At 37.6% G+C, this 14877-nt stretch overlaps 1 protein-coding gene across 4 annotated transcripts; it reads left to right on the top strand.

Annotated features, from left to right (window-relative positions):
- Nucleotides 1-4124: 4124 nt before the first annotated feature.
- LOC108974009 lies at nt 4125-14199 on the top strand. Of its 4 annotated transcripts, none has more exons than XM_018941580.1 (5): nt 4125-4219; nt 12393-12825; nt 12916-13062; nt 13153-13310; nt 13390-14199. In XM_018941580.1, exons 1-5 carry the CDS (start codon nt 4183-4185, stop codon nt 13890-13892), a joined length of 1278 nt encoding a protein of 425 aa, XP_018797125.1. In that variant the 5' UTR covers nt 4125-4182; the 3' UTR covers nt 13893-14199. The 4 variants fall into 4 exon arrangements, with proteins under 4 accessions (XP_018797125.1, XP_018797124.1, XP_018797123.1 ...); XM_018941579.1 differs by lacking the exon at nt 4125-4219 and adding an exon at nt 11557-11770; XM_018941578.1 differs by lacking the exon at nt 4125-4219 and adding an exon at nt 11868-12051 and having other exon boundaries at nt 13153-13289.
- Nucleotides 14200-14877: the final 678 nt, after the last annotated feature.

Raw genomic sequence — 14877 nt, 5'->3', positions numbered from 1 at the left:
TTTATTGATCAAAGTTTTTTCATGATTCTAGTTAGGACGATAACCATTCACGTACTCCTTAACAATATATTGTGTTTTTGTGTTTCAGATGATCCAAACATGAGAAACTGGTCCGCCAGTGAAAAAACGCATCTCATTGACCCAGCCATTTCTCTGACAGATGTCGGCAAAAATTCCGAAAAAATTTGTTTATACACTCCACGATATACTACATGATATGTGAAAAAAGTTCTATTGTAAATAAAAAATTTCAAAAAAACATTCCAGATTACCCTACTGACCCCTTATCTAAAAATGATCGTGTAATATATGTTGAATGTGGAAATTCGGAAAAGATTGAAATATAAAAAAAAGAACTATACGTTCTGAAAGAATCGAGCAGATTGTGGGGTCTCCCTTTTTGTGGATCGGGCAGAGTACACTTAAAATCCAATCGTCCGGCATGCTTTCATCCAACAATATTCTAAAAAGAACTGTTGCATGCTCGGGTTAGCCCTCTCCTGGCGTCATGTTTTCACTGCCGATCAGCAGGCTGGAAAAGTGTTCCCTCTATAATTTCAGTACGTTCTGAGCATCAGTTACTAAATCACCAGTGAGTATCCTTTAAGAGTATACTGCGGTCTTGAAACCTTCTGTTAGTGGAGGTATCTTCTCGTACGATTTTCGAGCATTACCCCGCTTGGCCAGCTTGTAAAGCTCTTCCTACTCACGCATTTCGACCTCTCTCCGTTTTGTTGCAAATACGTCTCGCTTCGATTATAATGTTACGAGATATCCGTGGCAATATGACACTCCTCATAGTACTAGCTGTTGGTTTGCCTTTACTGAAAACCAATGGTTTCGTTTACAGCTGCACGTAAGGAGCATGAAATGCCGTCTCACAGTTCCGTTATACCGAGTTGCTGATGAGTGCTCTAAAAGAACAGGGGTGTAGTTCGAGTAGAAGATCGCTCGATTGTCGGTTGTGATTGCGGCTTCTCGACGTCGAATCTTCCTTGTTGTTGTTGAAATGCGTTTTTTGCTGCAGAGAGGCGAGTGCGTGTCTTGGCTGCAACAAGTGGTCCGACTTCGGAGCGTAGATACATTTAAAACACGCGAGACATGTCTTCCATATTTTCGATCCGAAGACAGCGACCTGGTTTAATTAATTTTTTATATGCTACAATCTAGTACTACTGATAACGGATCGTAAAAGTCCTTAACACGTTTTCAGGGGCCGTCATCAAAAGGGGGATCTCTCATCACCATTATTATTGCTTTCCCAAAATTGCTGTTGCCGTGTAAATCCGGTAAAATACGATCAATATCCTAAGTACGTATTGCACATTTTATTCGGTCATTCTGTGGAGCACCATAACACCAACGAATTTCTGCTCTCTCACCTTGATTGCTAACATGAATTACCGAATTGTAATTTCCGGGCCGAGTGAAGAAATTTGGACACATCTGCTGTTTTTAATAATATTTGGTAATAATTGTTTTGAGTCATCGGTCGTTTCACAGAGGAGGTGTTTAGTTGTGGTAAAATATATAAAACTAGCTCTCGTTTGACTATTAAATTTTGTGTAGATTTATCGTCGAGTAACAAAATGGGTTTACATGACGAAGTTAAATTGACAGAGTCATTACCTTTACTTTTTTACCATTTGTTTTTTACTGTAAACTTCAACATGAAATAAAAATAGATTAAAAATGGTAAAGAAAAGAAAATGTTATTTGTTTATCACAGCTGTTGTCTCAATATCAATATGTACTTATGTATTCTTCAAACTTTAAAAATTTGACCGCAGACGACCCAGATAAAGTTCAGTCTCATCCGATTGAATGTCACGCGTTCAATAACTGCCCAAAAAGCAGAAACCCATAACAGCTTACGATATTTAAATATGTAAATAATTGAACAGCATTCAAGTGGACTCACTTGAAAACCGATGAAAACCCCAATAACAGAGGACATGGCTAACGAACCGAGTGGGTGTGTTGCAACAGCTGTGACAAACGGCAGCAATCGAGAGCAAAAGCAATGGCCGCAAGGCATTAATCTCGGCATAAGCGAACCAAAGTAGAAGACGTAAAGGTAAAAGGCCGAAGGAGATAATGAACCCAGTTGTCTGAGGAAAATGTAAATGTGTTTCAATTTGAGACATCTGACGAACATACAATTTGTTACGAGATATGCATGAGTGTGTGTGTGTGAAGCAGACAATCTCACAGTACGATGCGGTAACAGTAATTGACGATTATTCGCCATAGGCCAACAACATCCAGCCGAGATTCAGACAAACAGCAAATTGATGAATAACAATGAATGCGTTTTTAGTGGTACGGCTTCAGTCGAATGGATTACATAATTCCATGTACACATGTGTGTATGTATGTATGTAGACGTTGTGCCTATGCATTTCGTATTTTCCCGCTTAGCGGTGACTCATCCGCACGGCTAATACTCTACGAACACGTTTTTCGATGAACCGCCGCTTATTGTCGCATTAATGCCATACCGTCGTCTACGGCTTCGAATGAAAGCATCAAGGCTGCGGCGGTATGTAACTCTACCTGGCCGAATATTGGGGTTTTCTCAAGGTGCAAGAAGAGCACATGCGACTCTACACAAAGGGTTAACGTCACCAGTCTGCAGAGAGAGAAAATAACCAAAAATACGTAGAAAACAATCAAAACAAACAATCAACAACCTACCACAACTAAATTGCTGTTGCTATTGTTTTCTCGCATAAATTATATCATATTAGTCCATTATACTCTCGTAACATGCTGCTACAAGGTATTATAGCTTTGTTCTCCTAACGGCTGTTGGTTTCACCCGAACCTAATCAGGCTGAAAGGCATATGGGTAGATTCGGTCCACTACGACGCCTACAAAGTGCCGTTAAGTGAAAACATATAAATTGGTATAACTAAGCAATAAAGTAAGTTAAACTTCTTTATTTACTGTGAAGTTAGATGGTAGCCACCCCAATTTTTATCGGTTAACCTGTAAGGTACCTTAAAGAAAGTTAGAGAGCATCGTTTTTTAGGAATAATATGGCTTGTAGTCAAAAATGGCAAACATTGCTCCACACTTCCCCTAGTCCGCATATAACATCCACTGGATCTATAGAGCATATAACGGTCAATAAATGCGATCTCTTAATGAAGCTAAGAGAGAGATTGGGAAAACCCAATAGTGTATGTTATAATGCCAAATATGGATAAAATCAAGTAAATACTTCCTCCATCCCAAATACACCATATGTAATGATTTCCGACTTTCTACCTGACTTAAAACCGTTTTTGTTGATCAATACAAGTGATCTTTCAATTTTATAATGTTTCATTTAGTTAAGGTTTAGCGCTAAATATGAAAGAAATCCGTCTAGACCGCGGCCTAAGCTCCTCATCATCAATTTTTTCCTCACATGCCCAATAAAATAAATTTAACCTTTCCGGTTGAGTTAATATCACATGTAGTATATTTGAGTATAAAAGTATATTTGAGTATAGGTTTACGACCTATAATATATTTTAATAAGATACCAAATATTCATTTCATGTTCCCACCATTTCGTTGAATAAAATTCAGCAATAATCTCAAATTCTTTGGCAGCATTTCCATTTTTTAATCAAAAGTTTTGCCAGCACCTGAAGGAATTTCCTCGGCTTTGGTCCTTTCGCGAGTATAAAATGGTCGATTGCATTCGAACTTAGCCCTTCCTTACTTGTTAAGTTTGAGTTTTTAATACTATTCCCGCTGCTGTTGTTGTTGCTTTCGCGACTACACGCATCACACTAAAGCTTTAACGTCGTGCTGAACCTTGGCCATTATTGTTATTTATATTGGTGTTGTTGTTTTGAGTTTTGACTGCTTTTAATTTCTTACTGTGTCAACTGCTTGGGTTACTTTGATTTTATGCCTTTACATGCTTATTCCTCTACACTCTGCACATATCCCGCTCCCCGCTGTGCGACTGCAATTATAGGTTCCTCGATTTCGGTTTTACCAACATCACAAGTCAGCCTCATTGTTTCTTCGTTTAAAGACAAAAATCGCTCTTTCGCATTGTGATCCATTAAATTGTAGTTTCCATATAAATTGCTTGCGGTCGCTTGACGTTGGCGCAGTTCATTTCTAGAGCCAGCAGTGCAAAGTAGTGGTAGACTCGTGCAACTGTCGAAGGATATTTTATGAAAACACCTAAACAACTACAAGCAACAACAAAAGGTGAGCAGTCGTCGTTTACTATAGTGTATTGAACGTGTATTATTGTGTTTAAAAAAAGTTAAATTTTTGTTACAACGCAAATGTCCATAATTATGATTGTGTAATTGGTTATTGAACAATTATTGCATTTTATGAATATTGTGAATGAAAGTGATTGCATAACAGCGATTTATGGTAATTATTAAATTAATTGAGCCCTTTTAAAAGTTATGTCATCGTAATAGATTTGAAAAAAACCAACAGTTTTGAAAGTTTTCGTAAATGGGCTAGTGACATCGAATTGTAATCATTAATTTAACGATATTTTTGAAATATATTGTATCTTCGACTCTTAACTATGGTTGGCCGCCTTTTTCATAACGCAAATACAAATAATCGGTTAGCCCACCACAAAGCAAATACTTTTCACAAATCTCGTTGAAAATTATTTCAATCAAGATATTTCAGCAGCTCTTTATAAAACGGTTATGTCGGGGTCATTGCACGACCTAGATTTTTATCTGGCAAAAAGTGTCAACACGCCAATCTGACCGAAATGATACACGTATTCACACTTTTTACATTACGAGTACTTGTTAAATGAAAGATTCAGTGAAACATTTTTGGTGTAGTAATAACCAAATTAATTTCTAAGTTAAAAGCAGGAGCTTAAATTTGGTATTGCACTAGAAGAGAGTAGACCAGGAAATCAAATTTATACAATGAATGCAATTTCCTCCAAATTTCCCAACAACTTTTCCTTCCTGCAACCAAAACTCAACGCAACCTCAAATTCACCTCAATAATGGCAGATAATTGTTGCCACGAAAACGAGTGAATGCTAAATGTGTCAGATGATTCAGAGTGTTTCATAATAATGCTAATATAAACATTGCCATTATCACCGCATTTGCCAAGATTTCGTATACAAACAGGGCTAAGCATTGCTGTTGCAAACCGATGAAATTGCGAAAAAAGTCGCCACCAAACGAGTGAGAGATGAAACCGCACACACAAGCGCAGAAATAAAGAGGTCGCCAATGTTTCCACAATCGCTGGCAATGAAAACGAAAGCTTCCCAACGAAACGAGCGTCAAAGAAAGGTAAAAATAACATATTGGCTCACACAGCAAAAAGTAAAGCAAATAAACAAAAGGCGGCAGTGATTCAATGCTTGCAAGCTTTCAGTGTGTCGGTGTAACGGTCGGTGGACGAAAAAGTTGTGCTCATAACGTAGTATGGACGTGATTGCGCAATGCAAACCATGGAGTATGCGAACTTTAGCATAAAAGAAATGCAAATATATCTGCAAAGAAAAACATGTGTCCCACTACGTGGCCGCTTAGCCACAACTTGTTAATAATCATAAGCATTTGCTGACCTTCGTCTGTAATAGGCGGAATATTAATTCATTGGCACATCGCACTTTTATCACAAACAAAGTTCGCTACCATTTGACATTGAACAGTCGAAATAAACACATTAAAATGCAGATATTCAGCTTTAGTTTATGCTTTCTATGGAAATGTTTGATAAGCCAAAATAAAGCGTCGTTCACATTTTCAATGTATGGCTCATTTCGCTCGAAATACAAATCACCGTCTACTTTATAATATTTCGCAAAACTACGAATCTCAAAATGAATTACGATTAGAGTGAAACGAATGTGGTAGTTTTCTTTAGATTTAAAAACATGTTTTGAATTCCCTAAAAATCAGTTCATTAATTTTTTTAGACATTGAATTTCATTGCGCGAAATGACATGATTTAAAATTAACGAATTTCAAGTTGGATGAAATTTTTAACAGTTATACAATTTCATTATAGCATTTCCAGCAACTTTGCGAACAGACAACATATGTATCTGGATAGAAATTCGAAAAGCAGGCAGTTACTACAATGCAATGTTATTTCATAAAAAAATATTTGATATCCTAAACATGATATATTAACGTCGCCACAAAATTTGTAGCAATCAGAAGAAAACTTCGGATATCCGATTAAATTTATATGTATGAAAATTACCAGCATAACGAGTTTGTCCGTCTGTTGGTCTGAATATGCGAATTAGTCCCTCAGTTTTTGAAATGTCGATATGAAATGTTTAAAACGTTCCTTTCTGTTTGAAATGCGGCTTATTTGTCGTAACCACTAGTATCAGATCATTTAGCATATAGCTGAACTATTAAAATCATTTACTTAATTTATATTTTTTCATTTGACAAGATATGTATCTCCAAAGAAATTATTCCGATCGGACCGCTATAGTATTTGGGAAGCGTATTAAAGCGTGGCTGCAACAGTTTGCTTTTGTTTTTTGTAGATTTTGTTTTGCAAATTAGTACAAGTGCAAATTCATGCGGTCCAATCAAGTCAACCATAAATAACATGAATTTGTAGTGCATACTTTTAGGCATTTTAGCTTTGTTTGAAAATAAGCTCATGCGCGTGCTTTCATTACATAAGCAATTAACAGGTTTGTGGCATAATTTTAGACTGAACGACACGAAAGTCAATAAATTAGTTGTTGTTTGTGCATTTCCAGTGGATTGAAAAGCACACGATTGTTGATAAATAATCATTACCGTTTAAAATCGCTTGTGAATAGTAGTGTTAAAGGGTTTTTATTAATAGCGCCAAATAGTTTTACTTACTTAAGGTGAGATTTTAAGCTGAATTTAACCAAAAATTTCATTCGGGGAAGTTGAAAAACCATTACAGCTGTTCAAAAATGAGTGAAAATACTACCTTCACTAAATTGCTATCGATTACTTGGCAACGAAGAACTTCCGAAGAAAGCACAAGTTTTCCAGCACTTAACATCACTTCAAAAAACAATTCTTATGCCCTCTTGAAACAGTTCGTTGACGAAGTTGACTCAAAAAAGTTTAATTGGTGGAAAATCTGTCGGTCGGGAAATTCAAGTAGCAAGCATTCCGAAATTTACCTTGAAGACAATTTGCCAAAGAAACTTGAGCTTTTGCCGACAGCTGTGATAAATCCAGTCATTGCGGTGGCGCGCTTGAGTGAGGCATGCGCGAGGTAGAAAGTTATTCACTTAAGTGCATACCGTTACTTAATGGTGTTTGGTGCGGATGTTAAAGGATTTGTGGAGCTACTCTAACGGAATAATGTCAGGACGTGGATGACGCATTTTGCAACTACTATAAATATAAGGAGAATATATATCCTTCAGTTTTTATTCTGATCGATATGCAAATACAGCCAAAGTGAGAGTTCTTTATACCATTTAGATCAAGTTTTCTGGAAGAGGGATCAGTGCTTGAAAGATTTACAATACCAGTCTATGAAGCCTCGCCTACCAGAGAAAGCAACTGCTAAATTTATTATTATAAAAATTTGTTTTTGTGTTGCTAAAACAAATTCATACCATTGCTTTAAATTCACAATAGCTTCGTCCAACGTTTTCAATAAGTAATCACTCGCCGGCCTTGTTGTGATGTTGAAAAATTATAATAACATTGAAGTGGTCAAAGTTCAATGCAGAAACCGTATTTTCACACACACGTACAGTCACACTTTCGTAGCGAATAGCGCCAGAGCAGATGAGGCGGGTTCAACGGCTTTGGACAGCGCTCCAACGCTTACCACACATTCACACAACTTCCATAACACATACTAGTAAGTGTGTATGTGTGCGGGTGCTTATGCCGGCACGTAAACGCTCACGTTTATTCCATTGCACGATCAAAGATGAAAACTTTGCGAAAGCAAATTATGGTAATGTTAGAAACGGAGAAAAGAAAGCATAAACACGTGAAGAAATATGAAATCTCAGCAACAATGAAATTGCCAAGCATTTGTCTAGCGAGAAAACTGAAAGTAAAAGTTTATGACACACACTTGTACATTAGTAAGTATGTAAGAGCAAATAACGGTGACGTTGTTCAGAGTTTATACGAAAATCACCGCCGCTTTTGAGAAGCATCAACACAACTCGTTTTCTGGTCGCTTCGGTAACATTTCTAAAGCGCGCATTGTAAACAGATCTCGCAATGCTTTCGTTGCCGCTGGCTGCACTTGAAAGTACTCGAACACATGCTTGCTTTTACTCCACACGTTATGGGAAGAGCGTATATGCAACATGCAACAAATGCTCGGATATTGCAAGCCAAACGGTAGATGGCCAAATAGCGCGGCTGTTGAATACCAGAGTCACTGTTTGCGTTCACTTCAGTAAGCTCATATTATCATTATATTTCTCTGGTATGAATGAAAAAGTTAATGCCAAAGAAACATTCTCTCAAGCCAAATTTTGTTACCACATTAAGTATGCTTAGCAAAATTAGAAATTGTTGCTTTTGCTTCTAAAATTTCTCATTTGCAACGCTTCATACTTCTCAACAAAGTTCATCACATTACCCGTGTGCTCATAAACAATTACCAACAACAACAGCTTTTGGTGGCAATGCTATCCATGAATATATTACAGGTACTCTATATACATACAAGACATTCTCAACAAACAGGTTACGACGGCGCAAATGGGGCCATTTGTTTATTTGTGCAATTTCGTATAAGTCATAACACAAATCTCCATAAAACTTTTTTTTGCCACTTAGCACACAGAGGCGATGAATAACCGGTAGCAATTCACCTCTTAACAATGATAATTTGGTCATTAGAGCTGCGTAATTTAAAAGCGAAATCGTAAAAGAATGAGCAACGGACGGAAAAGAGTACATAGGAAGTAAAATTGTTGGTGTAAAGATTAATGGAATTAGTGGCGCTGTAGTGAGGATGCATAGACATGTGCCGATGTGTATTATGTAATTATGTAATTAGTTCAAATTAATTTTTCCGGCTTTTTGTTTCATTTTCATAAGTTCTCATATAATTTATCAAAAAAAGCATCAAGACTTTGGTAAGCTATTAGCAGCATTGAGCTTTGTAAAGTAATAGTAATATAATATATATGGAAGCCCTGAGTAAATATTGATAGCCATAAATGACTGATTTTCAATTACACTCTACGAACAACTAAAACAGAAGGGTCAGTTGTAAACACTTCAAAACTTTCATTTAGCAACAAATTTGCTAACTTTGTCCTAAGCATCCAAAAGTAACGTTAGTAACGAATCAGTGAGCAAAAATCTTCAAACAAAAAGGCACACGTGTAAAGCAGATAAGAGACCAACTCTAGCCGCAAGAGAAATCAGTAAAAAATGCAAATTGCTCCAGACAGACAAACGAAGGCAAAACGAACCACTCGAACGTATAACAAATCACGCACATTTGTTAAGATTTCGAAATTTATGTTTTAGTACAATTTCTGTTTTGAGATCACCCTTCCCTTGCATTATTAAGATAGGTATTTTATAGCCGCAAGGTTACAGCAAAATGATAGCAGACATTTGCTATGAAAGCACATCCCAATAATACACCATTCTCAGCCCAAATAATAGTAATATCGGTTTCATTAGTAACTAGTTTTAAATGAGTAACATTTTAGATGAGTTAATTAGTTATTAAATTCTGTAATGTACTTGAAGAGGTCATATCTAATTATACTTGGTTTTAAAAGACAAAAGTTAGCAACAAATTCGCAAACAATTTAAAATAGTTTTGGGCCACTAGTTCTAAAGGTGTTCAAAAAGTTACCAAATCAATAACAGCTTGAGTTCAAAATGGAACAGATTTATCCATACGAAACGACACAAATTTCATTCACTTTCATTCATACAATTTTTTACTGATGGAAATAAAGTGAAAGGAAAAACGTGTGGCAATAGAATTAACGCCTACGCCATAAATAAAAGTGAATAAAGTTTAATGATTGGGGCGTCACAAGGCACAAAGCAACTGAGGGATACGGAGGTCGTGCGGTAAAAAAAAGTTTGACATTTAAGGGCATATCACGTGGCTAATTAAAAGCGCTCCTCCCACTTAAGCGCTTTTTGCTTCAGTATTATGATATTTAATAAAAACGCTGTGAAAGTAGGAGAGCTGAAAGGAAGAACAGAACGCACAGAGCGTAACAAGCTCTGTCAATTTGGCTACATGATATCATTCTGAAATTCCGCTCTCGTCCTTTTCTCCCCAATAAGCTGCATTATTTGTACGAACCGCCTACATCGGACATATAGCTGCTAAGGTTGTATGAAAAACTTTTTCATGGAGCGACTTCTTCAAGAAATTTGATATATATTATTGTCTAATCAAATGGTGAAATATCCGAAAAAAATCTTAAGATCGGAGCGTATGGCATGCTATATATGAACTGACCGGTCAATATCAAGTTCTTGCCCAGAATCTTTTATATTTGTGAATGGTAGTACAGCTTCTTTGCAACTTACACTCGTTCACAATGTTTTGTGCGGGTAGATCGCTTCTTTTGCTGATATGAGAAGTCTGTTTGTGCGCATGTCGACCAAGCGCTTTAGTGTCTCGTTATGGTTGACAACATCATCAGCAATAACCAAAGCAGAAATGCAAATTTTTACTGATGCTAAACTGTCTGGCCATGCAGCAGCAATCAGTTAGTCACTAAAAGTCAATGGACTAAAGCAAGAAAGAGAAAAGCGCCTTACAAGCGTTGTGTTTGTTTCGTTAGTGTAAATACGGGACGAAGGTGCGGCGCAGTTGTATTTAGTAGTAAAAGTATTCACATAAATTATACAAAACAAAAATTGGAGAGCCAATTGTTAGAAGAAAATGGTGGAGGCGAATTCACCTTTTATTTGTAAGAATGAGTACGACTAAATTACACTGCAAGTGTATATAGCGCAAAAGGGTTTCAATAATAATAAAATATTTTATCAAATTTTGTTTGGGTTCTTACCGTCTATGTCCCCATCTGCTGCAAATTGCTTAAGCATTTATTAATGACTTACATTCGACTTAGTAACAAATTCCCTCATAATGTTCGCCATAAGAACTGACACATGAAGTAGTATAAGTACATGTGCTTTAGCTTCTATGGATCAGGACTTGGATCAAATTTATGAATTAGAAAATATACACACACATAAGCGCAAAGTGCCAGTACAGCTGGCAGAAAGCAGTCAAGCAAGCGTTGAGACATCATCAAAGCTATTCATATGTATATAGATGTAGATATGTATATATATATACATATAAGTCCAGCTTACATTAGGCAACCATATGTGTGTGCAACAACAATTGCAAACAGCTGAGAGTAAAGTGAAATTTACTTGTTTTGTTTTTTTGATCTGTGCCGCATTTTAAGGTGAATCGAAGCGCTTCATACAAGTTTGTCCAGTGGAGGTGCAATAGTGAAACACACTCAGTGTAGAAGAAAGGTCTTATTTAAATGACGCCGATTAAATAATTATAATGCGCACAAACGCAGCACCCAGTGGCGCAGTACTCACCGCACGCATGCAGGTTCACATATACACACATTCGGCGTGCTCTTGTTTACCTGTTGACCATTATTGCGTCGTCTACAGAATGTATGCCAGATGTCAAAGAGATTCTGCTCCGCGCGCCAGCATAGCCACCAGTTAAATGCGGTCAACGCAGAGCAATCAACGGCTTTTCCGTTTTGTTTTTGGCGCTGCATTTCTTTGCCAGAAGGCGCATGCATTTGTACGTGTGTAAAAGAGTTTCTTTGAGAAAAGTCAGAATTTGAAGCAAAAAATTAAATTTGAGTTAAAATTGCTTACTTGTATGTTTTGCTGTTGTTGTTATGGTGCACTCAATGTGCTGCGCTTGCGCCGAACTCGATCGCCGCAGCGAAGTGAAAAGACCACATTGCGTTGGCAGACCGGCGATCACGGGCTTTGTGAGTTTCTCAAACTGTTGGCGATGTTTGGTCATTTCATTTCGAAACTGGATCGAGACGCTGTCAATACAGTCAAAAACGATTGGTACAAGTTTTGCCTACATACATACATACGTACATACTGATATTTACATATGTATGTGTGCGCGTGTGATTTTTGTTTTGTTTTGTTTTTTGTTGATTTCGAGTAGTAAAATTGACATTGCGCGGGAAAATCGTGAGAGGTTAACCATCAGAAGTTGTTGTTGTTGTGTTCGACTTTGACAAACCTCTCGCAGTAAAAGAGAGAGTGTGAAATTTGTTTGTGAAGTTTATGCAAATTTTGCGCATTTTGATTAACCAATATTTATATATGCTTATCAGCATCCATCACTGCAGTTTATTCGATTTTCTCTTTACTTATTTATATCCGTCTTTCGGTTTCAGCAATGACAACACGAACAGAAACTCACCAAAGGCACACTTGGCCCGCGCTGTTGCTAATTTCGGCCTGTTGTGTTGCACTTGGGGCCGGTCAGGGACTGCGTTTGCCCGATCAGCAACCTCAACAACAACAGCAACAACAGCAACAACCTCAACAACAGCAAAATGTTCAACAGATTTTCGCTCCACAGCCACAACAATTACATCCACAACAGCAACAGCAACAGCAACAACAGCAGCAGCAATCGCCTGCTGTGAGTTATGGACAGGAGCGCGGTTTGGGCTCAGCATTTCTGAGTTTAATTGGCCTGCAGCAGGATAACGACCCCTATTTGGCGCGTACAAATCAAAATTGCGTGAGCGGCGATTTATCCGAGTGCTTCAAGACACAAGCGCTCGGCAGCTTCGATGAAATTTTCTATCGCGACCAATATGCGTAAGTTTTACAGGGCAACAGGCAACAGCATCCTTTCAAAACAGATTAAATATAATAAAAATTCATTTTTATAATTTTCTTCTTTTGTAGTTTGTCTGATTTCGCTCGCATCATTCGTTTGCCTGAAACGCAGCAACGCTCACTCTTGCAGGAGCCTTTCGAGTACTCTCAGGAACCACGCAACGAGGATAGCGATTGGGACCAATTGGTAAAATACGCACTAAGACGTGCTGAACGGTGAGTGTGTAACAGTTTATTTGTAACACGTATTTCCTCGGCCCTTGTTACTCACATTCGCGATTTACTACTTCTTCATATCGTTTGTAGCTTTGTCAAGTCCACAGCATTGGAAGTCGACGTTCCTGAGGAACTCACCGAGGCGGGACGCTATTCTGCGCGTTTTATTGGGAACGACATTGACAGTGAATTGGACATAATTGAGGATAAGCATGCGCCCGTCTTCAGTAAGTCGCGCTCCAAAACATGTAAATAATCTATCTATTGATATTATATCCTAGGGAATCAAAAAATAAAATTTAAAATATTAATTTCTTCTCTTAATAGCTCGCAAGAAGTTGAAGAAAATGATCATCCCATTGTTGTTGGTATTGAAAATCTTCAAGCTGAAACTGTTGCTCTTCTTGCCCTTCATCCTCGGCATTGCTGGTTTGAAGAAGATACTTGGCTTGGCTGCTATCATACTACCCGGTTTGTTCGCTTACTTCAAACTGTGTCGTCCACAAGGTGGTCCCGGTTTTGGTGGTGGTGGCTTCTCTAGTCTCTTTGGCAGCAAAAATACCTTCCCCGAGTACTCACCACAAGGTGTGGGCTCAGCCACTTATTACCATCATCATGATCACTACGAGGGTGCAGGGGCTGGACATGGTCAATTCTATCGCCAGGATCCCTCCTTTTCGAAGCCATACACAGATTACTACAGCAAAAATTACCAAACTGTTGGCAACGGCGGTAATTCTGTAAGTTTTGGAGATGCTCACGAAGCCGCTTACTCGGGGTATTATGGCCGCAACACTGGCAAGGATATACAGAGCGAGCAGAAGAGTTAGAGCGCGACGAAACTAGACCTAGCGCCGCCATATTCCCTTTGCCATCCCAGTGGCACGACTCATTGAAGTTGTGCTCGTGTTTTTGTTTTCTTCTATGAGTTGAGTTTTTGTTGTTTTCATTGATTTTGTTATATGCTAGTGCGTGTTTTCGCCGACCGTTGAATTGTAAATATTTTAGTTGCTCAAACACTATTTAGCTTTAGTGCTGGGCTCTCATCCAATGTCCTAGCTAATTATTTATTAACCTTTACATATGTATTGATTGTATTTTATATAAATAAATTATAAGACATTTTCATAAATAGAATTACCGTTGAGTTGGTTTAACTTTACTGGGTTTCGGTAATTGGCTGTTGTTTCATGTATGCACCCCTTTAGGAAAATTCGATGTTTTGAAGTAAGATTCTCAGATATCCATACCTCTAAGCAAAAGCTAATATTACTCATCTAATAGCACTTGTTTAAGGCTACATAGTATACAAAGGGAATCAGTCATTTTCATTACTATCCCGTATCCGAAATTTCTTATAACTAAATTAAGTCATGATCATTCAAAAGTTAAAGCAATCATAATGTTTGACAAATCTTATACAAAAAACGTGTTTCCGAATCACTCCGATCAATCTCCAAAATACAATTGTTTAAATAAAAAAATTCTAGTGTGAGTGTTGCCACACTGAAAATATCAAGGGCAACTGAGAATACAATATCCAGAAAATTCGAAAAAAAATGTATTTTGCGAAGTTGGTAGGTCTGTCCTTATTTACTAAATATGAGCGCGATCTGTCAACCAGTTTGTTTACATCAAATACTCTTCAACTGATAAAATATTAAAAAGTGAAGGATATGATGCTTGAAAATCGAGAGAGAGATAGAAATAGAGATCGACATCTCTCGAGAGTCCGTTCGAATGTTTTTGGTGATTACTTTGGGTATGAAACGCGTTTTGCTCGACTCGTCCCGATAATGCTGAGTTTTTTTTAAA

The sequence above is a fragment of the Bactrocera latifrons genome, unplaced genomic scaffold (assembly GCF_001853355.1).
Source record: "Bactrocera latifrons isolate USDA-ARS-PBARC rearing strain unplaced genomic scaffold, ASM185335v1 scaffold_52, whole genome shotgun sequence".
NCBI lineage: Eukaryota > Metazoa > Arthropoda > Insecta > Diptera > Tephritidae > Bactrocera > Bactrocera latifrons.
The sequence above is the reverse complement of the archived record's forward strand: the minus strand, read 5'-3'. Positions and strand labels throughout refer to the sequence as shown.

What these genes read in the sequence shown, in the direction of transcription:
- LOC108974009 (XM_018941577.1), top strand. Translation starts at nt 11,871, where the DNA reads ATGGTGCACTCAATGTGCTGCGCTTGCGCCGAACTCGATCGCCGCAGC. An exon ending in GCACTAAGACGTGCTGAACG is followed by an intron (nt 13,063 to 13,152) that starts GTGAGTGTGTAA and finishes TATCGTTTGTAG; the next exon opens with CTTTGTCAAGTCCACAGCAT. An exon ending in TAAGTCGCGCTCCAAAACAT is followed by an intron (nt 13,311 to 13,389) that starts GTAAATAATCTA and finishes TTCTCTTAATAG; the next exon opens with CTCGCAAGAAGTTGAAGAAA.